The sequence below is a fragment of the Bos indicus x Bos taurus genome, chromosome 7 (genome assembly GCF_003369695.1).
Source record: "Bos indicus x Bos taurus breed Angus x Brahman F1 hybrid chromosome 7, Bos_hybrid_MaternalHap_v2.0, whole genome shotgun sequence".
Classification (NCBI taxonomy): Eukaryota; Metazoa; Chordata; class Mammalia; order Artiodactyla; family Bovidae; genus Bos; species Bos indicus x Bos taurus.
The window spans coordinates 59,727,774-59,752,169 of NC_040082.1; the positions used below are offsets into that span (position 1 = coordinate 59,727,774).

General features: G+C 53.1%; 1 protein-coding gene and 1 pseudogene across 3 annotated transcripts in view; one reads left to right on the forward strand and one right to left on the reverse strand.

Moving 5' to 3' along the window:
* Window positions 1–24,396, forward strand: part of NRG2 (neuregulin 2) — a 194,809-nt gene that overhangs the window by 146,815 nt on the left and 23,598 nt on the right. For all 3 annotated transcript variants that reach the window (XM_027546291.1, XM_027546292.1, XM_027546293.1), the window contains exons 2-4: window positions 5,654–5,825; window positions 13,198–13,316; window positions 20,662–20,782. In XM_027546291.1, the coding sequence (XP_027402092.1) occupies window positions 5,654–5,825; window positions 13,198–13,316; window positions 20,662–20,782 (412 nt within the window). The remainder of the gene's footprint in view (window positions 1–5,653; window positions 5,826–13,197; window positions 13,317–20,661; window positions 20,783–24,396) is intronic.
* LOC113896682 lies at window positions 10,898–11,313 on the reverse strand (annotated as a pseudogene).

The following is a 24,396-nucleotide window of genomic DNA, read 5'->3' on the forward strand; positions in this document are numbered from 1 at the left end:
CAGGGCCATATTGGCCAGGTTGTCCACACTCCTCGTGGCAGAAAGCCTGACAGGGCTCCAGGCCCAGGAGTGAGGGTGCAGGGGTTCCCTGGGCATTGTTCCCAGTACCACCTGCAGAGTGTGCTCCCTGAGCTGCCGCCCGGCTCTCCAAGGGTCTTGCCTGAAGCAAAAAAGTACAGCCTGTTCTTATGGTCCTCTTCCTTTCAAAACACCCATCCTTGACTTTCAAAGAGCCATGAACTAAAATGTCTGAGAACCAGGACTGGACTCTGCTAGAGCAGGATACATAGTTTTCAGAGGATGCTTGTGGGGAATCGTTAAGAGACATAAAAGAAGATTCTTCATAAAGAACACAGCATGATTCAAATGTGTGGTTGTTTTTATTTTGTCATCCTTTAGAACAGTGCTAATAGGAATATAATACGATCTACATAGGTAATTTAAAAATTTCTAGTAGGCACATAGGAAGTCGGAGGTGGGGAGGCAAAACAAACTCAGACTTGACATCCTCACTCACACAGCTTCATGTCAGTCACGGGGCCTTCTCTCAAGGCTCCCCTGTCTTCCATAATCTTTTAGCCACCTAGGCCTCTATTATCCCTTAAATTCACTAAGCTCATTCCCCGCTCAAGGCCTTTATCTGGGAGCTCCTTCTGGCCTCATGTTTCCTGAGATTGTTTGCTATTATATATTCTCCTCCCTCTAATGTAGGCTCCCTAAGAGCAGGACGTTTATCTGCCTTGTTCACTACTATACACTCAGGACCCAGGACAGTGCCTGGCATATAATAGGGTAAATGAATGAATGAATGAATGAATGGGGAACAAGCGAACCAGATGGGGTTGCTCTAAAGTAAGAAGACTGTCAAGAAGTAGCTGAATGACAGAAGAGTTTCACCAGATGGGGTGGCTTCTTACGATCTGGGTTTCCCACGGTGGCAGGGAACAACCTTGAAGCCCCCTGATCCCGGGTCCTCTGAGTTGCGGTCATGCCTGCTGTCTCTGGATCAGTCTCTGTGCCGCCATCACTGCGACTGGGAAGCAGTAGGCACGGGCTCAGGGCTCAGTACTGCACCAGGACTCCTGTCAGGAAGCACAGCCTCTTCCCACCAGATAACCCCCCATCCCCACCCTGGCTCACTCGGAGGAAGGGGGCCTGGGTCGGGAGGGTAGGGTCAGGGGCTTCCCTCATCTCAGAACTGCAGGGAATATCAACACTCTCCAAGCAAGGAAAGGAGGCACCTTAGAACCTGAGAAGAGCTCTCTGTGTCCTCAGTTCGTGAGGAGGGGGTGGAGCCTAGTTGTAGGTGACCAGGTCACCAGGTGACCAAGAGGTTAGACCACTAGGTGCCAACCCAGCCTTGGAGTCAAGCCACCTCTAAAGATGTGTTCATCTTGCAGCCAGACACTGAGCTCCACATTTATGTGCTTTTGCTTACAGTATGTTACATATTTATTATGTGCTTTTAAAACCTGCATACCTGGACCCCCTCTCACAGGTCCTGCTTCAGAATGTCCAAGAAGACATCCCAGGCACCAACATACTAGCTTCCTAGTTGATTCTTGATAGCTCAGTTAGTAAAGAATCCGCCTGCAATGCAGGAAATCCCGGTTCGATTCCTGGGTCGGGAAGATCTGCTGGAGAAGGGATGGGCTACCCACATCAGTATTCTTGGGCTTCCCTTATAGCTCAGCTGGTAAAGAATCCGCCTGCAATGCGGGAGATCTGGGTTCGATCCCTGGGTTGGGAAGATCCCCTGGAGAAGGGAAAGGGTACCCACTCCAGTGTTCTGGCCTGGAGAATTCCATGGACCATACAGTCCATGGGGTCGCAAAGAGTCGAACACGACTGAGCGACTTTCACTACTACTACTACCATTTGGTTCTCATTAGCATCTAGGGTTGACAATTATTGATAAAGAGTGACTGGGGTCCCCAGAACAAGCAGTAGGAGGATGGTGGGGTGTAGGCAAGGGGGAAGGGTGCTGAGGCAGGGCTTCAGTCACATTAGAATAACGAAGTTCCAGAAAGTCCCACAGATTGAAACACATAAAACCTCACAAAAAAAAACCCCACACAAAACCTCAAAAAAAACCAAACAAACAATAAACTAGTATTTTAAAATGTAAGGAGCAGATAACGAGAGGAAAATATTGTAGCAAAAGGTGAACAACCTTAATATTTATAAAGAACTCTTACAGATTAGTAAGAAGATGAGCACCTGATAGAAAAACAGAGTACAGACAAGAACAGGCAATTCAAAGAGAAGAAATACAATGAGCCAGTACATTTAGGAAAAGCAGTCAGCTTCACCAGGGGGAATCAAAAAAATGCAAATCAAACAACAAAGAGGCATCATCTTTTGCCTAGCTAATTGGCAGAGATTAAATACATGATAATACCTAGTGTTGGTGAGGGTGTGGAAAAAACAGGCACCATCATTCACTGGTGGGAGGGCAGACTGGTGCAGCCTTTCCAGAACACAATTTGGCAACATGTAAAACTGAGGAAGATCCCACCCCTTTCTGACGCAGCAATTCCACTTTTAGGAAGATTGCCTTAGGAAATAATGGTGGATAATAATAACAATAATAGCCAACCTTTCTTAAATGCTCTGTGCAGGCCAGGCTTTACATACCTTATCTCATATAATCCTCCCAGTCATCATCCCATGAGGTAGGAGCTGTTTTTATCACTTCTGAGGAAACTGAGGCCCAAAAGGATTAAGACAATGGCCTGAGGACTTCTAGTAGCTCAGATGGCAAAGAACTCGCCTGCTAATGCAAGAGATGCAGGTTCCATCCCTCAGTCCAGAAGATCCCCTGGAGAAGGAAATGGCAACCCACTCCAGTATTCTTGCCTGGGAAATCCCATGGACAAAGGAGCCTGGCAGGCTATAGTCCATGGGGTCACAAAAGAGTCGGACCCGACTTAGCAACTAAACAACAACAACAGAGTATATAGAACTAACAAGTTGCAACGCCTGGATTTGACTCCAGGCAGTGTGAGTCAGGAGCCTCACTGCCCGTACAGCAGAATACACTGGATATGTATCAATACAAAGGATGATGTGCACTGAATATATACACTGGATAGAGCTGCAAGAATATTCCTCTGGGCTTGTTTGTGATGAGGTGTAGTGAGGCAGGGGAGACTGTATGTTAAATTCCCCCACAATAGGAACTGGTTACATTATGGTATACCCATATAGGAATATTATGTAACCTTGAAAATGGTGCTACAGAAAAAACTGTGTGTGAATCCTAGGGGGTTTTGTTTGTGCTTGAAAGATCTCTGAAAGGACATAAAAGGAGCTGATAGAATTGATTGCCTCCTAGAAAGGCAACTGTGTGGCCATGGTCAGAAATCAGGAGACTTGTGTAAGTCATATACCATTTTTCACTTGTTGAATTTTAAATCATGTGAATGTAATATTTATTAAAATATTTAAATACCTATAAATACACACACACACAAGTTAGGTTCTAGAACTTATTCCACATAACTTTACTTCCTTGAAATGCTATTAAGGGTTCCCCCAAAAGCTCCAGGACTCTTACTTGGGGAATCATATTGAAGCTGATGAAGAGACTTCTTTAATGCGTACTTGCAGGTTTCCCAAACTGAGTTGCTCATGGAACCATTTTCTTAGTTAATGTCTCTTATCCTCTCTCTGGAGATGACTGCCTTATAATTTGGGAATTATTTGTTATTATTTGGGAATTATTTGTTATTAATAATTAATGCCAAGGTGAAAGGCTTACAGTGTTTCATTAAATGAAAGAAACATGTTACTGGCACTGGTCCCACTTTGTTTAAAAATAGATGTGTAGGTGTGGTATATGTGTGTTTTGCTTATGAGTTCTAGGATAATGGATGATTTTAGTTTCTTCTTTTATCCATTTGTATTTTTTAATTTTCAAAAATGAACAAAACCATTTCACAAGCACCATTTTTTGAGTCTATGTACTGTATTTTTTAAGGCTTTGGGATCCCTTTCTTTCCATGCACCTCATTCTCTGTATGTGTGGCGTGCTCAGTAGCTTCAGTCATGTCCGACTTTTTGCAACCCCAGGGACTGTAGTCTGGCAGACTCATCTGTCCATGAGATTCTCCAAGCAAAAATACTGCAGTGGGTTGCCATGCCCTCCTTCAGGGAATCTTCCCAACCCAGGGATCGAAACCACGTCTCCTGTGTCTCCTGCATTGCAGGCAGGTTCTTCACTTGCTGAGCCACCAGGAAAGCCCCCACTCTCATCTACTCCCTACTGAAAGCAGCAGCCCAGGGTTAGGTTCACTGAGAGGCCCCCATCTATAGCCAGGCCCTCTCATCTGTCTTTATCCAGGGCCAGCTCAAGCTCTGGCCTGAGGTGGTAGGGGATGGACCAATGGCCAAATGGGGTCTGCTGTCACTAGACAGCTCTCTGGCCCCAGCAGACCCTACCTTCAACCAGGTTCCTCAAATAGAGATAATGAGGCTACAGAATCAGACACCAGCCGGGTGCAACCCTGATACATTGCACATCCAGGCACCTGGGCTTTGGTCCCAGCTCTGGGCTGCCTGGCTATGTGACCTTGGCTAAGTTTCTTAACCTGAATGTCATCATCACCCTTTGAGTCAGCATGCCGCTTGCCTTACAGAGCTCAGTGACCAAATGAGGGCACACACAAAGGCATTGGTGTCCTGTCAAGGGCTGTCCCAGTGGAATTATTACACACTCAGCAGGGAACATGGGCTTGCCATCACCTTCCTAAGAACAGAGTACTTTTTTCTTTTCTTTTTTTAATAGGTTGGTAGAGGGAGGGGAGCAAGGAGATGAAACATGGGAGACTGGGGCATGTGGAAATAGAATGGTGTTCAAGACAAAGAGGAGAAACCTTTTAGCTTGACATTTGCAGCCCTGCAGCTCTGGTTGGGCCCATGTCCCCCGGCCCCACCCCACACACAGCCATGCCACCTCACACATGCAGGTCAGCTCACATCACCGACCATTGCGATTCTGATAAACCACAGCTTAGACCACCTCCCTCCCTTCCAGCTCCCCCATCCTTTGATTTTGAGCTGAGTTAGCTGTTCCCCAGCCTCCACTGGGGTCACACCTCTGGGCTTCAGCACCCCAAAGCCTCCATGACTGCTATGATGCTAGGTTCCAGCTCCTCTGCCAGACTGGATTTCCTGAGGGCAGGAGCTGTATCTGTCATTCTGGTCCACCTGTCTCCTCTAGGTCCACCATGGGCCTGCGGGTCTGGGACGAGAATTAGATCATAAGCACTGAAGTCCAGGAGACCTGGGTTTGAATTCCAGCTTCATCCCCTTGGGGAAGTGACTTCACTCTGAGCCTCAGTTTTCCCCATCTGTAAGTGGATTTCATCCTTGCAGTGAACTCACAGGGTTATTTTCATCAGTTAATGTGTATAAAGCTCTGAAGACCATTCCAGGCATGAAGGAAAACTCTCCATCGGTGGTACTCACACTGACAGCATCACAGACCCTTGGTGAAGGCTTGTTGATTTGCACTAGGAAACGGCACCAGGAAGGGTGGTTCCCCAGGATCAAACCCCACCTCCCCTAGAACAGTGGCCCTATCCCCACTGTGCATGCTTGGTGCTGTCTCAGCACCTCCACACTCACCTCCTGCCTTGTACCCCCACAGCCACTCGGCCCAAGCTGAAGAAGATGAAGAGCCAGACGGGACAGGTGGGTGAGAAGCAATCGCTGAAGTGCGAGGCAGCAGCGGGTAACCCTCTGCCCTCCTACCGCTGGTTCAAGGACGGCAAGGAGCTCAACCGCAGTCGGGACATCCGCATCAAGTATGGCAATGGCAGGTGAGCAACATCCCTCCCTCCGTCTGCCAGCCGCCCTGCCTCCTTCCTGCACGGAACCAGTTCCCATCTCCCTTTTTTGTGGCTCCCAGTTTCTCCTTCCAGCTCTGGCATGCTGCCCCAGTGTCTTGCAGGTGGTAGCCCCTTAATTAACATCACTGGATGGATGAAGGCCATTTGAATGTCAAAGTCAGCTTTAACTGTGAAGTCCCATCTTGTCCATAAAACTTTTCAAAGGACTCACAGGGTCTGAAGCCCACCACTGGGCAGTCTTTGGTAAAGGACTCTGATCTATAATGTGTCTAGGAGGTCATGGGTGATGATGCACCAGTTCCTCAGCTCAGCAAGCTGTCACTGGGCAGGGAGCCAGGTGAGGGGAGGGGCCCATGGCTTTGACTGGTGTCAGAGGAATCTCAGACAGCTCGCCTGTGACTTGGAGATTGTCTTAAGTCTTTGAGTCAAGGCTCCAGGGAAGAGAATCAGAAGGTCTAGGGTCTCTGGGCTGTGGAAGGTGGTCTCTTTTCCATCTTGGTCAGACAGGGGGCTGCAGGCAAGAGAAGCCAAGGATCCAAGGGCAGTCCCTCACCTCTCTCCTGCCTCTCACGGCCCCTGAGGGGCTGTCAGAAGGCAGAACAAGCTTGACCTCCACTCTGCAGATTCAGAGGGTACAGTAGGCTTCCCTCTCTGGCTGAGGGGCACCAGGCACCTTTCCTGCTCCTCCCCAGGGGCTGTCATTCCCTCCTCACCCCCCAAAATGCAAATGATTTTAGAGGACCCTCCAACCTGCCCCACAGCCAAAAGCAATGGGAAAATGTCTGGGCTCAGGCTGCTCCTGGTTTGCTGGGAGGCCCTGGATGTATACATCCTGCCCTCTGGCCTTAGTGTCTGAACCTGTGAAGGGAAGGGGTCAGGGTCTGGGCAATGCTTGCAGTTTTCTGACCTTCTTTCCATGAGCAGGGAGCAAAGACAGGACCTGTCATCCTGGAAAGTGGTCCAGGCAGAAAATAGAAAGTGATTTAAGAAGGTTTTGGTTCAGATCAAAGGTTTACAGCTAAAAAAACACACTGCTTTCTGAGGGAAATTGGGAGGAGGGTTTCTGGGATGTCACCAGTCAATGGAGTTAGCAAGAAATTCAGATTGCCCATCAAGTCACCTTCTGAGACCCCCTCACCCCTTCCCGCTGTCCCGCCATGCCTGGCTCCAAGCTGGAGAGAAGAGTAGACTGGCTTCCCAGGCTGTTGGGGCCTGTCTCCCTCCTGTTCTGTTTTTCTGGAAGGTGGCCTCCCCTCACTGCCCTGAGACAGCAGAAGTCAGGAGTGGGGGTGCTCCTTGCTGCCCACATTATGCTCAAACAGTCCACAACGTGGCCAGTCTTCACCCCCGTTCCTGATCCACATGTAACCCTCACACTCACCCACACCCTCCTGCACACGCACCCTCAGAGCCCTTGGGCCACCAACAAACTCCTCTCTTTGGTGAATTCTCCCTCTCTCTCCCAACAAACCACTAACACCACCTCTCCTCCAAAAGCTCTCTCTTTGTGTTGCCGTCTCCTGTTCCTCCTCCCCCGACTCTTGCCCATCTTGCTCCTGCCCTTCACCACCACGTGGAGGAAGTTTCTTGCCCACTGACTCCTCACTGGCTCATCCTCCATACCTCTGCTCTACAGGAACCTGCCCTGTAAACACAACCCCAATACTCTCTGTGGCTGCAGCTCTTGACAGATCCGGTGACCTCAGGCCCCTCCCAGGGCCCTCTGGCTGCCAGGCCCCTCAGCAGCTGTTGGCACGTGTGCCACTTGCTTCCCTGCCCCTGTGTGCCGCCTCCTCATCCTCTTGTGCCTCTGAGCCCCTTCTCTCAGGCATCATGAATGCTGGAACTTTTCTGTGTCTGGGGCTTCGCTCTTCACCCAGAGCTCTCCACCCATGGGTGAATTCACCCTCTCATATCTGATGACCCCAAGCCTCCATCTCTAGTCTGATGGCTTTTTTTCCCTTTCCTGAGTTCCAAATCCATACTGCCATCTAGATACCACCCCTGAGGTTCCCCGTGCTTATCTGTTTTTTTTTTTCACTTTTGTTTGCTTTTTTTGTTTTGGCAGTGTGTATTCCTGGGCCATACGTTTTTGTTTCTTCAGTTTCTTCTGGGATATCTTTTTCTTCCATGCAACCTTTTCTTCTGGTTTAGGAACAATCTGTTCTTTTCCAGTGAGGACCGTCTCCATGAGGCAGGGAGAGCTCATGTACGGGTTGATCTGACGGTGAGCTCTCTAAGTCCTGCCCCACAGGCTGGAGGTTTTGTTCATCTGGATGTGCTCAATGAGCAGAGAATCTACATCTAAGCCCTTAAGTTCAGCACTACTCTCTGCGGTTTTGAGCACGTGCAGTAAAAATTCAGGGCTCATTTTGGGCCACTGACCCTGCGCCCAGCCCTGCTGTTTGGCCTGTGCACACCTACCACTCCACCACTGTAACAATGAAATGGCACACATAGCTTCTTTAAAATGACATCCTTCTGATACTTGGTGGCTTCTCGGATATGCATATACTTAATGGCCTGCGTGGCTTCACGAGTGTTCTGAAAATGAACACAAACATTGGAACTTCTTGATTTACACAATTTTGTGGGAATTTCTGGGTCAAATGAATGCAAACTATTTTTAGAGGTCACCTCCGCTGCTTACTGGAAAAGCCCCAGACATCTCTAATCCAGAACGCCCTGGTCTTGCCTCTCCCCCGTCCTCTCTGGCCCTGCCTTGCCCCACTGCACTTCCCTCTCCGCTGTGACGAAACCAGACTGCCCGCTGCCCAGTGCCTGCCCTCATGCCGTCCCCTCCAGGCGGACACCACGTCTCAGAAAGGAGGTCTCCTTCTCCCCGCCCACTTCTGCTCTCCCTGCCTCCAGCCTCTTGTCCTCCACCGGCTTACTCTTGGGCATTCCCCACCTTTTCTAGGCCACAGGCCCCTTTGTGAATTCACTTCTGTTTTGCGCGTATGTGTGCTGAGCGTCAGTTGTGTGCCGGGGACTCTACCCAAGGCTGGGAATGCAACAGCGGTGGAGCAGGCGTGGCCCCATCTTCACAGTTTCTCGTCTAGCTTTAGCAGAGGGTCTGGTAAAGACCCTTTCTTCATAAAACGTATGCCTGGTTTTGTTTGCAGTATGAGAGGTCCACAGGTTCACTGACCCCGGTGGCTCTGACAGGGGATGGTTTTTCTAACAGGGCACATATCTGATCATTCATTCATTTACTTGGCAGATCTTGAGAGTCTGCCGTATGCCAGGGACAGCCTAGGCTGTGGTGCTCTTCTAATGCTCCCCTTCCTGGCCTATAACTCACCATCTCGCTGTTCTCCCCCTCAGTGCTCCTGACTCCTAGGCTTGGGCCCAGACTGTTCCCTGTGCTGGCAGTACCCGCTCCCCTCACCTTGTCCTTTGCAAAAATCTCCAAGGCCTAGCTTAAATGTCACACCCTCTGGGTTACCCTCCTGAGCTCCCCCAGCAAGCTCTCACATCTCCTCCCATGGTGCCTCAGACACAGCTTCACGGCATGGTGGGAGGCTGTTTCTCCCAGCGTGAGAACCTCTGAGACCACCTCCAGACACACCCTGTCTCCTGTGTAGCCTGGCGGAGGTCATCTGCTTTCCGTGTGAACTGACAAGGATCTTGCAGGATCTGCTCACCTCTCCTGGGTGCAGGGGGCGTAGGATTGGGCAGGACACCTGTTGCATTGACCTTGCCTTCGAACAAGTGACTGTCCTGGTCAGGCCCTGGTGTCAGCAGACAGATGGGGCACCCAGTCCCCACACAAGGCCTGGATGTATCCCCTGGGTCTCCTGGGGGTACTAAGGCCTCCAGACAGCCTGAGTGTGCCCCCTCCCCCCTTCCTGTCAGGATCCTGTCCCGATGGCCACATTTCAAACTGCCTGGCTCCACCCATCCTGCCCCGGGGCTGCTCCCTGCAGTGAGTCGATGGGCTGGAGGAGTGGGCTGTGGTGGAGAGCGCCTCACTCCCTGTCATTTCCCATTCCCTCACTGTGACTCGGAGAACCGCCACCTTTACACATACACTTCACCTGGCGTGGGGGCTGGGGGCTGGGGGCAGGAGTCTCCTTTCTGGCAAAATCATCTTTCCTCTGCCCACACTGCAGTGCACACTCTAGCCCTCCAAGTGCTCCATTCTGCCCAGGCCACACTGTCTTAATGTCACTCTGGGTCTATGGAGACGCCCCTCCCACTGGGCGCCGCCTGTCTCTGGGGCAGCCCCGCTGAGGTGTCTCAGCCTAGCCTTCCTGTGCCCAGAGAAGACCGCCCCCTTCCCCAGCCCTGGGCACGGAGCCCTTCCCCGGCGGAACCATGTGTTCCCCTGTTTATGAGGGGCAGGCTGGAACAGGCCCCTCAGGCAGGCAGCAGGAGGTAGGCGCTGGGGAAAACGTGCGGGTGGGTGGAGGAGGCAGCTGCCCAGATCCCTGGTCCCTGCCAACAGAAAGCTGACTGAGAAAGGCGAGGAGGGCGCCTGTCACGGGGCAGCTGGGTCAGCCCAGCAAGGGGACAGAGGGCCTGCCAGGGAGGTGGGAGGGAGCCCTGAGCACCTGGGGCTTCTCAGGGAGCTAGGAGAATGTGGTGGCCCCGCTCCTCAGCTGCAGAGCCCCGCCCTTCAGCTCTGACCCCAGAACCTTTTGTGCCAGGCTGGGGCCACCTTCCTGGAACTGGGGCAATCATCACACAGCTGGTAAACCAAGATGCCTGCACTCAGCAAACCTGGGGCCCTGGTTTCTGTCCCCTAGCCTCTTTCTGATTCCTCAAAGGGGAGGGGCTCTCCCTGCACCCCGGCGTTTTCACAGACCTCACACTCCTCCATGCAGGAAGCCCTTCCTTCTGGTTTTAGCTTCCATCCTTCCAGGTAACTGTGAGCCTGGCTCCATCTTATTCTCCTGCATTTGAGGTGGTGTAAGGGACGCTTCTTTGAATTCACTGTGAGTGGGTGACAAGGAGGGTCCATCTCTGTGTCCCCTATACCTTCTTTTTTTTTTTTACATCAAGGCAATTTATTAACACAATAATCTGAGGAGTCCTATTCACAGATGGTGAACCCGCTTCCTGTGGGTGCTATTGGAGGGGGTGAGGGTGACTTGCTCAGTTGGCCCAATTTTCATCCCTGGGGCAAGGGTTCTGAAGGCTTGTCCTGTTTCCTCCTGTGACCTGGAATTTGATGTGAAGGGCAGTGATGCCCAGCTCCTTGCATCTCTAGGCTACATTCGGGGCAGCCAACATGGCAGCCTATGGAAAGAGCTCACCTCGGTCAGCCTTCATCTTCCTCCCCTCAGTTACACAGCAGATGGCTTCCTGGCCAGAAAGATCCGTGATGTGGACAGAAGTATCACTGAAGGGTGCAAAGATGTGGCACACCAAACATGTTTTCTCCTTCAGCCACCTGAGGGCCGAGGCTGATGACCTGTTTTTCCTTCTTTTCTTTCTTCCTGCGAGGTGCCATTTCTGCACGTCTTCTCCCCTATGCCTCCTTGACCCTGAGACCCCCAGGTGAGCCCCTGCCCTGCTTGTCTAGTGTTAAGGAAGAGCTGGTGGCCAGGAAGCTGGAGAAGCCTGGTCCTGGGGCAGCTGGGCTCCCTGGCATCTAATTAGGCAGGAGCCAGAGAGGAGATGCTGGCGTAGCCAGAGGGGCCTCCAGGGGTCTGTTTAATGAAGAGAAGAAACTCAGATTGACAGAAGAGGGTTGTAAGCAAACACAGGCCAAGGAGACAGAGACCGGCATGAGCTGGGAGGGGTGGAAGGGAGTCGGGCAGCTGTCACCGTATCATCGGTATGGATATCATCACAGAAATGAGGCCTTTTGACTAGACAGGCTCGTGGAGGCTGGTTTGGGGGATCCCAGAGTTAGGAGATCTGGGAAGAGCCCAGCATCAGGGGCTGAGGAGGAGCTCAAGAGACTGGTCCCCAAAGCACAGCGCAGGGATAGATATGGGTCATTTTGCCGTCTTCCTCCATCCCTGGCGCAGCCTCTCTGCTCACTGCCCTCCTTCCCCATGAGCTTCATGGCTCTGTTTCTCCAGCCCTGGATTCAGGGCCATTATAGCTCTGCTACCCTGGCTCCCATTCCACCACTCCCTAGCCCACTAGGCATGTTCTGGGAATCTGATTTTTTTAAACTCAGGACTAAGAGGAGGAAGTTACATCATGTTAAGAAATTTTCATGCTACTTCTTGTTCCCCCCTGGGGTCCCCTGGGGTTTTATCCAGAGCTTAGACTGGCCCCAAAGAGCACTGGGGCAGAGGGAGGGGTGAGAGGTATGAACAGATCCTGCAGAGCCCAGGCTCCTGCGGGCAAGTGCAGGGAAGCCGACGGAAGGAAGGAAGGTTTGGCATGGTCTTCAGAAAGAAGAGGACAGGCCAGGCCAGGTGCCCTGGAGTCACACACAACACTGGAATCCCTGCCCAGGCCTGGCCCCACGGCTCTGGGCATGCAAGGCTGGGTGTGAAGCCCTCCACAGAGGTGTTAGCCTAAGCATCAAGCTCCAGGAGACAGCCCATGAGCTGCCTGGGGCTCATGTCCTCACCAGCTCTAGTTCCTCATTCACCTCTGCCTTTGCTTTGTTGGCAGGCATTCTTAGACAAGTCCAGAAACCCCTCGAGGACTCAGTTTTCCCATCAGTCCTGCCTGGTCCTCCTCCAGATTAGCCATGAGAGTCAAGTCAGGCTTTGAAGATAAGACTTTTTTGTTCCCTGAGATATGCAAGCCCCCAGCACACAGAGGGCACTCAATAAACATCTGTTGAGTAAATGAAGGGAAACTTTTTGAAGAGGCCACAGAGTGCCCCTTAGTGGCAGGGCTAATATCAAGGCAGGGAAGAGCCACAGGTGAGGACTGGGAGGCTGGTGCAGTTGCCATGGAAACCTGATAGCTCATTGGCCTTCCTGGGTTCCTGGGACAGGCCTTATCTATCCAGAGTGGTGGGGCTGCTGCTTCTAAGGGAAGGCTGAGGTGGCTGTGAGATAGTGGCTGCTCTGCTGGAAGGGGGTGGGGGAGACACGGTGGGCTTGGGAGAAGGGCGCTAAAGTCCTTGTGACTCCCAAAGGATGCCAGTTTCCTGCCCTGGAAAAGCGGTTACAAAGAAGGTCCAGTTCTGGAAAAGGGATGGATGTGAGGATCCATAGACTTAGAACTTGTGTTTCTCCTGAGCATGCAGGTCTCCCTCCAGCTCCGGACTCTGTGCATTCCACCCAGACCCCAGCACTGGCTGGTCTGCAGAAGTCTACTTCCCATCCACCTGCGCAGACACTGTGACCATGCAGGGAGAGGTGACCGCTGGGTGACAGCTGGGGAGCTCATGCTAACCCCCTCTTATCCCCTCCCTAACCAGAAAGAACTCACGACTCCAGTTCAACAAGGTGAAGTTGGAGGACGCTGGGGAGTACGTCTGTGAGGCTGAGAACATCCTCGGGAAGGACACTGTCAGGGGCCGGCTCTTTGTCAACAGCGGTAGGTGGTCCCCCAACCAAGGGAAGGGTCCTAGAGGGGTCCTATGGGGGGAGCCTGTCACCCTGCCCGCAGCCCTGGAGAAGAGGCCCACACATGATTCATCTTGCACTTGACTCCCCTCCCTCCCGCTGCTGCCATATCAAGGCCCGAGATCTGAGCCGATTCAGGGAAACGCAGTCGAAGCATAAATGTTTAGCTTTGTTATCTGGACCTGGAAGAGCCGCCAGCTCTCATTTTAAATACCCTGAAAACTAAATATTTTGAAATCAAGAGGTAGGGGGTGGGAGAAGGATATTTTTAGAAGGCAATTATGGGAGGCTGGGCTGCCAGGAGCGGGGCTCCAGAGAGAGGCAGACCCAGGGTGTGTGTGAGCCGCCTGCCCACGGCTTTGCTGGGTGCCCGAGTGGAGGCAGCCCGCTCTGAGGGGCCACAGTGGGGAGGCCTGAGTGCCCTGGACCCCTGGGGGCAGCCTCTGCTCAGGGGTGGCCGGCCCCTCTCCCACTGGTCATCCCCTCCCTGGGAAATGTACAAGGTCAGGAGCCCATGGCACCCTTAGCTGCCTCTTGCCACAGAGGCAGGCCCCCTGCTGGGCCATCCTCTGGTTGTTGCCCTTGACTGGGAAGTCACCACGCCTATCTGTCCTCAGGTCGCGCCCCCTCCACTCTCACCCCTCCTCTGAGCCCCACAGCTCTCATTCCTCCTCCTGACACCCGGCCTGTAGGTACCACTTGTTACCTGGTTGCTGGGTTTGCTTCCAGTCCTGCCCGTCACAGAGTCCAATCCTCCATCTGTGTGCATCACCTGTGTTTCCACCACACAGCCTTCTGGTACTCCCCACACCCGGTACAGTCTAACAACAACCCTGGCCTTGCACCTTCAGAGGAGAACCTGGCTCAGACCCGGTCTGCCCTGTGTTCTGAGGGATCCCCCTCTCTTGCCAGCCTCTGCTCCTCCACTTGCCAGTGGATCTCATAGGTCTGAGTCTTCAAGTCCCTGTCAGTCTTCTTTCTGGATGTCTCGCTCACATCTTTTCTTTTCATTCCAACCCCACCTCGAGGGCACCTCTGGCCCAGGTTTCAGCCCTGCTCACCTGGGCCAGAGCAATGGCCCCTGAAGGCGCTTTAACTCCATCATGCCCCAACCCTTGGAGCCACAGAACAAGAACTTGGCCCCACAGCCCAGCTTACACAAATCTGACCCAAATGGTCTCTCCATATTCCCTCTGGAGCCCTGACTCAACCCCATGGTGTAGTTCATGGATTAGGAGATTGAAGCTGAGAGAGGTTACATATTCTGCCCAGAGTCAAGCAGGTAGACCTACATGATGTGAAAGATGTTGGCAAACACAGAGCCCCCCATGCTCCATGGGGCCATGTCTAGCCTGTTTACCCCTCCAGCCCTGGGGCCCACCGTAGCACCAGGCTTGGGTCAGCACCTGGTAAACACAGAAGGACCACAGACCTGCTTCAGGGCCTCTCCTGACTCCCCGCGGCCCAGCCTGGGCATGATGGCAGTGGGGGCACCCGCGCCCTCCTGCCACTCCCAGCCTGTCTCAAGCCTGGGAAAGTGGACCACGCTGGGGCCTGGCATCTTCCCCTGCAGCCAGAGTGGGCAGGCATTCTCAGATTCACTGGGGATTTGAGGTTTCCTGTTTTACATTTTAAGACTTTCTTGGTTAGAACTGATAAGAACCCAACATGAAACTATGTTGAGGAATTTATTGGTTTTTAAAACTGAGAAGTCCAGAGGTAGGACTGACCTTAGACCCAACAGAGTCCTGGACCTCAGAGCAGGGGTCGGGGTGCTCCCTCCCACAATGTGTTGGCCTCTTTTTCTCCTCCTGTAAAATGGGCTTCCCCCATGTTTAGGGAAAGGATTGAGAAGAGGAGGCCATGGCCTCAGACAGCTCCAGGTTTACATCATCGCAGCACCACCCAGGGAAAAGAGATAGCTTGGTCTGTCTGTCTCCATTTACGTTGTCACAGGGATGGATTCTTGTTCTGTGTCCCGCTCGGCCCAGTCATGCACTCGGGGGGTGCGATGCCATCCTGGCAGGCCCACGTGTGTGTGCAAAGGGGTCCTGAGGGGCAGAGTACCATGAGTGGCATCCCTGCCAGAACTATATCGGAGGCGGGGTGTGGGGTGTGGAGGAAGAAGAAAGGCTGCCATGCCATGAAGGAAGCCGCAGTAATGTCCTCTCTCCTGCACAGGGCTTAGGGCCTCGGGCGGGGTTCTGTTGTAAGATCCTTCAGATAAGATGCAGCCCCACCCCACCTGTGGGCTTCTGTGAGCCCCCAGTAGCCTGGGTTCTGGTCAGTCAAGGATCAGACAGTGGAGCTTTGGGCTGGGCCCTTAGGGCTCTGTGCCTCTTATCCCTCCAGCAGGCAGGACGGTGGGGCAGCTGAGCTATGGACAGAGTCCCGAGTTTTGGTCTCATTCCAGTTCTGTCGTACAACCTTGAGTGAGTCGCTTCACCTCCCGAGTCTTCAGTTTTCCCATCTGAGTTTGAGCCAGGTGATCTCTAAGCCCCTTCTCCCTAAAATTCTGGGATTCTCAGGGCTTTTTGTGTTGAGGCTGACATCCTGTGCACCTAGCCACCGCCACCACCACACATGTACACCCTCATACCACGTCTCTTCAGCTGCCCTTCAGTCCAGGCAGGCAAGAGGCTACCCTTCATGTGGGGAGGTGGACAGAGCCACTGGAGGGGGCCAGGAGGTCCTGTGGGGAACGTTAACCCGGGTAGAGATGCTCAGCTCCTGTTTACCCGTGGAGCCCAGAAGACTTGCAGCAGCCCCACCCTGAGGAGGGGGTGGAGGGCGGGTAGCGGGCAACTGTGCCTGCCCACCTCTGACTCATTCCAGGGTTGACTGGGCCCGCCTGGGCCCCAGGGAAGCCAGGGCTACAGGGGTGGGGCCGCCAGAAGAGGGCATGGGAAGGCCGTCAGGGAGCAGCGGCTGCTCAAGGGGCATTGACACAGCCTTGAAAGATGAGAAGTTTTGTCCATGGCAAGGGATAGGAGGGCAGCAGTTACAGTAGCTGGCGGTGGGGAAAAGATCTCCACAGCATGAGCTCCCTCCTGGCCCTTGCCTCCTCAGGACCCCAGTAACTCACTGACCCCAAGACACTGAGCCCTAATAGAGATCTCCTGGGTTTACCTTCCCAGGTGTTTTCTTGAAATCCCCCCAGCCCCTGGCAACCAGAATTTACTTTCTGTTTCTGTGGATTCACCTATTCTGGACATTTCACAGAAATATGTGAAATCATAGAATACGTGGCCTTTCAAGACTGGCTTTTCCACTTAAAATAATGTTTTCAAGGTTCATCCATGTTGTAGCATGTATCAGTGCTTCTTTCATTTTCATGGCTGAATCAGATTCCATTGCATTTTGTTTATATATGCATTTATATGTGCATTATATACGCATTATATATACATCAACTGGGGTTGTTGTGTCATTCTAGTCGTTTCCACATTTGGGCTGTTAGGAACAATGCTGCTATAACATTTGTGTCCAAGTTTTTGTGTGAACTTATATTTCAGTTCTCTTGGGTATATGCCTAGGAGTTGACTTGCTTGGTCATATGGTAACTATGTTTAATTTTTTGAGGGACTACCAGCTGTGTTTCAAAGTGGCTGCACCATTTAGCATTTCCACGAGCAAAGTAGGGGGGTTCCCATTTCCCCACATCTTCACCACCACTTGTTATTATCCATCCTTTTTTAGTACAGCCATCTGAGGGGGTGTGAAGTGGTACCTCTGTGGTTTTTATTTTCATTTCCTTAATGATTTTTCATGAGTATTTGTATTTTCTAAGAGACAATGCTTGAATTAATGCTTTAATGCTGATATCAGCAGCAGCCAAGGAGACCAGACTAGACCCTGGGATGGTAGTGGAATGTACCTTTCTCTAAAGAATCGGATGTCTTTAATTGCTTGGTAGAGATATTTGTCAGTATTTGTTAAGCAGCTATTACATGCCAAGTGCTGTGCTAGACCCTGGAGTTCGTTCACCAGTGAAGCAGACAGCCTCTGCCCAGATGGAGCTTACCTTCTGTTGGAGGTAACTCAGTTGGTAAAGAATCCACCTGCAGTGCAGGAGACCCTGGTGATTCCTGGGTCAGGAAGATCTGCTGGAGAAGGGATAGGTTACCCACTCCAGTATTCTTGGGCTTCCCTTTTGGCTCAGCTGGTAAAGAATCCGCCTGCTATGCAGAAGACCTGGATTCGGTCCCTGGGATGGGAAGATCCCCTGGAAAAGGGATGGGATGGGAATCCACTACAGTATTCTGGCCTGGAGAATTCCATGGACTATATAGGCCATGGGGTTACAAAGAGTCAGACACGACTGAGAGACTTTCACTTTCAGGCTTTAGACAGCTAGTAATTGCACAACTAGTCTTTTAATTGTTAGAATAAATACTATAAGTTTAAGTTACAAAACTAAGAAAAAGAGTAAGGGAGGAGACCTGAGCAGCTTCTCTGAGACACTGATATTTTGAAAGTCCTGGACCAGGAGTCACTTGGCCTCTTAGAGGAGCTGAACGAAGCCAGTGGAGTCTGAATATACTGCAAGACGGGGACAAGACAAGAAGCGGGACAGGTGGTGAGGCCCAGATTAGACTTGGGGAGGGCTGAGTACAAAACCATTGGAGGGTTTTGATACTGGAAGTAACTGATCAATTTACATATTTTAAAGACCTCTCTGGCAGCAGCTACAAAGCAGAAAGATTAGAGATGAAGGCAAGAGTGAGGACAGGAAGACCTATGAGGAGGAGACTGTGGCCATCCAAGAAAGAGACCACAGAGACCTGAGGGGTGGAAGGGAGGCAGTAGTAAGACGTGGCAGAGCCCCAGGAGGTATGGAGGCAGGCCTCAGCAAGAGACAGCTGGGGGACCAAAAATCAGAGACTCCCTCCAAGCCTTTGGTTCATGCTGTTTAGTCACAGAGGTGAGCAAGGGTAGAGGAGCAAATGGCAGGGCACAGGAATGGGAGCTGCGTTTGGGGTAGCCTAGCACCATCCCCAGGGTGGTGTCTAAAGAGCAGCCAGATTCTCTCACTTGGAGGTCATTGGTCATCTTCACCTCCCCAAACATGGGAGAACACAGTGAAGAAATATGAAGGGAGTGTGAGACATTGCCCTCGGAGCCCAAGTATGCTGGAAGAGCATGACTGCACATCTTCCGTGTGGAGATCTTCCTGGCATGAACCTCTACCACCAACACAGTTGGTGACTTGGGAGGACCCTGCCGTTATAGGGCTGGCCTCCAGGTACTACTTTCTGAGGTGCAAAGGCCTTTCCCCTGCACCTTCTTCAACCAGCTCCCCCACTGCCCTCCCTTTTTGCCTTTCCAGGGCCCCAGCCTAGTCCCCACTGTGACACAGTTCTGGAAGCCCCAAGCCATAGATCCCAGCCAGGGCCCCGTCTTCCTTCTTTCAGGAGTCACCCACTGCCTTCCAAGTCCTGGGTGTGTGCAGACGTGCATAGGGGCAGACCCAAGTGTACGGCTGTGGTCCCACCACCATGTGCGCTCTTGCCCAGCATCAGGCAGGTTCTGCCACCCCTGACCGCAGAGGGCATCAAGATGGCCTGAGGTTTCCCTGGCTTGGGCAGGACCCTGTAAAGGACCTGGGCCTGTGGTCCACATCGTGTTTGCATCCATCTGTCAAGCCTTGGTGCTGACATGTTCTTCCAGGATGGACCAGGTGCCTGGTGAGAATATGCAGCCAGATATTAGGAGCCCTGAGGCTTTGTTACAACACACCCTGGACTCTGGAAGGCTCTTCTCTGCTCTCTTTCCTCATTCTTCCCTTGGCAATGCAATCAAAGGGCAGGACAACCTTTAGGGTCCTCCCAGCAATGAGATTTTACAGCTCACAGGCGTGGTCATCTCAGCTGTTTCTCTTCTCTGTCCCTTTCTCTATTCCCTGGGTCTCACTGACCCAGAAGCATGTGGGTCCCAGACGGGTGTGGGGTTGTACAGAGGTGGGAGACGTCAGCAGGGGTGGGGCTCAAGAATGCCAGACCAGCAGCAGGCACGGTGTGCTGGGAAGGTGGGAGTTGGCCCTGCCCGCTGGGTTTTATCAGCGAACTCCTCAGACATATACAGAGGCAGAGCTGTGTATACACTCCCGTTCCCGCGCTCCATCTGTCTCTCGACACGTCTAAACACTCAGGGCGCCAAGTGCTTGCCTCCTCCTCCTCCTCTTGTCCCCCCACTTACTGCGGGGGATGGTGGAGACTCAGTACCCCTGAGGAGACAGAACTGGCCAAGGTAGGATGGGCCACCTGTCAGGAGGCTGCTGCTGGGCGGGCAGGAGAGGCCCTCCCAGCCCCAGAGACTGTGGGGGGAGCAGGAATCCATTGATGGCCAGTATGGATACACAGTCTGAGGGGTTAGCTAGCAGATAAAGACTGAAATTGGGGGCAAGAATTTCCACTTGAAACCAGGCTTCTGGGTGCCATCCCACTGAGGAGCCCAGCTTTTGGGATTTTCATTTATCAGATAAATCTGATCCATCAGAGATGTGCAGTCTGGGTTAGCAGCTTTGAACCCAGGCTTGTTCTCACCTAGTTTCCACATCCCAGCTGTCCCCTAGCCCTATTCCCAACGACCTAAAGCCCTGATTTATAGCCCAGGCTATCCAAGGCCTGGGGGCTCCCCCAGGGGGCAGAAGTGGGGGAGCTGCCTGGCAAGAGTGTACATGAAGGCCCTGGATGCTTCTAGAGATATAGTGGCCTTTGTAGCATTTCTGGGAGGCTTGTCCCCACCCTGGGACAAAGGAAGAAGAGAGGAGAGCTAGGGATCTCCTCACATCTCCCAAGATCTTAGAAAATTAGTGTCCAAAAGGTGCCACTCTCTGCAAAGCCCAGTTTCCTCCATTCACATCCTGGTCCATGAGAGCCCCAGTGGTACAGATGGATGTACCTGTCTCCTCTCTGCACCCTGTGACTTGCCCCCCACATAAGACATGGTGCCTCATCCCACCTGCAGGGGCGCCCCCAGAAAGGCAGGCATGCAAGGAAGCAGTGGAGGTGGACCCTTATTTCAGAAAACAGAGTAGTTTCTGCCAGCCTCTCCTCCCCTTCAAAAAAGAAAATCTTCCCAGCCTTTGGAGGTTTGCCCGGAGCGTGAGTGCACTGTGGTGCTGGATAGATGATCAGAGCTAACAGTGGCCTCCCCTTGGCCTTGTTTGGTGACTTGAAGGAGACTCCCAGCCATTCCTAAAGTCTCCAATCATCCAGCTCTGAGATGGGCCATGAAGGGCCATGAAGAAGGTGATTCCTGGGGCCCAGCAGTGGTCTCCGTGGGTCACCAGCACATGTCTCTCATACCTCCAGTGAGCACCACTCTATCATCCTGGTCGGGGCACGCTCGGAAGTGCAACGAGACAGCCAAGTCCTACTGTGTCAACGGAGGTGTCTGCTACTACATCGAGGGCATCAATCAGCTCTCCTGCAAGTAAGTGACCAGTGGAGGTGGGCGTGGGGGCAGGAGCAGGGGGAGAGAGGCCGGGGCGGAAGTGGAGGGCTCTAGGAAAAAGTGGGCTTCAAGCCACTGATAAGGGGTCTCCAAGGCGGGTATAGTCAGGGAGGTTTGCCCCACTTCGTAGCCCTTTCCTGGAATACAGGGAGATGTAAGCTCCAAAGGGCTCAGGGCTTCTGCAGTCCCAGTATACCAGGCCCCTACCCACCCAATTTTCCAGTGTCCCCGCTTTCACCGCCACCTTCTAGGGAGATGGAGAGACCAGTCTCTGCCCTGGGCAGTGGGCACTGGATTCTCTCTCTCTCTCTTTTTTCCCTTCCCATCTCTCAGCAACTTTCCAAACTTTATTCTGATGAACACTGCCCGGGTCGCATCTTCCCAGCAGTGAGAAGCCTTTCTTCTCCTGGCAGGGTCAGGCGGGGTACACGTCCCAGAGCCCATGCTAGCTGAGCTCTGCTCTGTTCTCCCTGCCAGCAGGAAGCCAGTGCCCAAATACTCCCTGGCTGCTGTCCATGCCACTTAAGTCCCTAGTCCCTCTCTGGGCTGTGAAGGGCCACCAGCAAGGACATCACTTGGGTGTAGCCAAGTGGGCGAGGTCAGGGTTGAGGATAAAGCTCATGTTGGGACTCTGCCTCCCCAAGGGCTGCCTCGTAGGACCTCCCAGGAGCTGAGGACCCCTGCTCCCACCCTTAGCCAGTAGGGCTGGTGGGAGCACAGTGATCAGGGAGGGCTTGTTGGGGCCCAGCCAGGTCTTCTGGGAGCTGGTGCCTGCTGCCCCTTGACAGATCCTCTGGTGGGCGAGCCAGGAACAGGTAGGAGAGCTTGTGAGGGCAGCACAGGTTCTGGCCTGATCTGAGGAGCAGAGGGTGCTGTGCTTAGTCGCTCAGTCATGTCTGACTCTTTGCGACTGCATGGACTGTAGCCCTCCGGGCTCCTCTATCCGTGAGGATTCTCCAGACAAGAAGAGAACTGGAGTGGGTTGCCATGCCCTCCTCCAGGGGATCTTTCCAACCCAGGGACTGAACCCAGGTCTCCTGCATTGCAGGCAGATTCTTTACCTTCCGAGCCAGAGGAGCAGAGGGAGGGAGGCCTAGTTAGCAACTCCGGGTTTCAAAGCAGCCTTGGGCTCTAGTGAGGTGCCGAAGCTGCCCCGTTCCCCATGGCATCTGGGCACAGGCCAGCAGGGCATTGATGAAAATTCAGGGGGAGGCGTTTACCAGCCCCACAGACAAGGTCCAGTCAGTGCTCCCAGCTCTCCTGCCTCTGGCCTCCAGCTCCCTCCTGGTTATGACCTTGGCCAAAGGTGCCCCCACCTCACAGCGTGATAACGGGGGCCACACCTCCTTCACGCTCTCCCCTCAGTGGACAGCCATGCACTCCCTGGGCTCCAGCTGGCCTCCTCTGCCGGCATTCGTCTTGGTCCACCTTCTACCTGCTGCCATCTGCCTTCCAGCATCCCCCATCCTGGATCTCAAGGGACAGTCCCCAAAGAAACAGCAGGTCCCCTGGGAAGTTCTTGGTCCAGACTCAGCCCCTCATCCTCTCTTTCTGCCTCTAGGACAGTGTCACAGACCCTGGGAACATTCTAGCCTTGAAAATGCTCTGAGCACTTAGGAATAGATCTAAAGAAATGTGTAAGAGTTCTGGAATACCTTACAGAGATGGCCCAGCCCTGGACCCCCTCCTCTTATCCCCTACAACACACACACGCCAGGCCTCTCATCTTCTCTAGCCCCTTGGACCCCCAGACCCTTGAAAGGACCCAGCATTGTCACTGATCAGCCCTGGCTCCTGACAGGAAAGGTTGCAGCCAACCAGGGCAGGTGCTGGGGCTGGGGAGGGCTGTGGAACCCAGGACTGCAGTGCCAGAGCTTAGTGTGGAAAAGAGAACAGCAAGCTATAGGGTTCCTGGGGACCCCTGCCAGCAAGGCTGTAGGACCCTCTGGGTCCCACCCAGCTGAATCTGAGAGGAGCAGAGTGCAGGAGCCTGAGCCATTGTGAAGATGCTGTCCTATCACCCCTCAACCAGGACAGCTGAGGTTCACTGCTTAGAACCTGAGCTCGGTACCCAGAACTGCCACCTCCCCACCTTAACCCCAGCCAGGGCTCTTGGAACCAATTTCCCTGACTCCCTGGACCCCCAGGAGAGGGGAACCACTGGTGGGGATGGCAATCAGGAGGGCAAGTCCTCAGAGCTGTGCTGGAGAAGGGCAGGGGGGAGGGGGGCAGGGCAGAACCCAGAGGCCATTCTGAGGGTGGGTGAGCCGGGAGGGAATGGGGGCAGGCCTTCTGGGGTTCCTGATGACACCCTGAATGGAATGGATGGAATAAAAAGGAGAGAACTTAGGAAACGGAACTCACGTCGTACCATTTGTGCTGTTTGTTTACTTTTTTATTTTGATTTTTTTGCATTTCCGCTTAGCTTGGATAATGAAACTAAACTGGTCAGTTTCATTCCAGTTTCGACAAAAATCAGTTTTCCTTCCTGGTTTTCTGACACTTGTTGTTGTGTATTGGTTCCGAGCCCCGCGGGGAGTGTTGAAAAGCGGGCACACTCCATCCCTCCTGTTTTTCTAGAATTCAGAGCCAAAAGAAACAGTGTCACTGATACTGAATTTTGTTTTAAAAAGGAAAACTTAGGGGGATTTGAAAATGGGGGTCCAAATCACGGTGACTGCCTCCTGTCTGGGCCAGACAGGGGCCTCCGCACTTCCTCTTGCTGCTTTCTCCTCTTCTCTCCGTGTTTTTATAGAGCACGGTTGGTGCGTGACTCTTGGGGACTGGTTCAGGGGATGATGACAGAACAAGACTCTCTTTCCAGCCCTGTGCACATACCAGTGGCATGCCTCCCCTCGCCATCCGCCCATCCCCCCATCCCCCACGCCCGCGTCCAGGTGATCCCTCATCCCACCCCCATCTGCCTGCTCATCCTCTCCACCTCCACCCCCCTGCCCCCCCCCCTCATGAGGCCAGAGACGCTTCACTCCCTCCAGTGCCCAGGGCACACCCTCATCCCTCATCCTCCCCTTCCCCTGGGTGAGGGCAGCACACATGGCATTATCCCCAGGCTACCAAAAGGAGAAACTGAGGCCCGGGAGGTGGGGTGGGAACCAGGGAGGCAGAGTCCCAACCTCTCTGCACCCATCCCAGGCGCAGCCCGTGGGCTCTCCTCTCTGCCCCTCTCTCACCCCTGCTCTTCTCCAGCCCTGAGCACAAACCTTCCCGTACTCAAGGATAATGGCGTGGGGCTAAGGGCCAGGAAGCCTGTACCCCATGTCCCTGAAATTCAGGGAGTCGATCCCTGTCTGAGTGGGAACTTACCCACTACCAGCCAGCCATGCCAAGTTCAGCCCCTGCTCCTGGTTGACAGGCTAATGTAGCCTGTTCCCTGTTACCAGGTCCTGGGAGCAGGATGGCAAGGCTGTTGGCCACCCCCAGAGCCTTCTCCAGGGATGCCCCCAGCCTCCCGGATGTGGCTCATCCTCAACAAATAAGGCTAATGAAAGGAGCCAGGGCACTACCCCGTGAGGTGCCCACCTCCCACCGCCTTCTCCTTTGTTCAGCCAGCAGGGAACACACTCCCAGGGCAG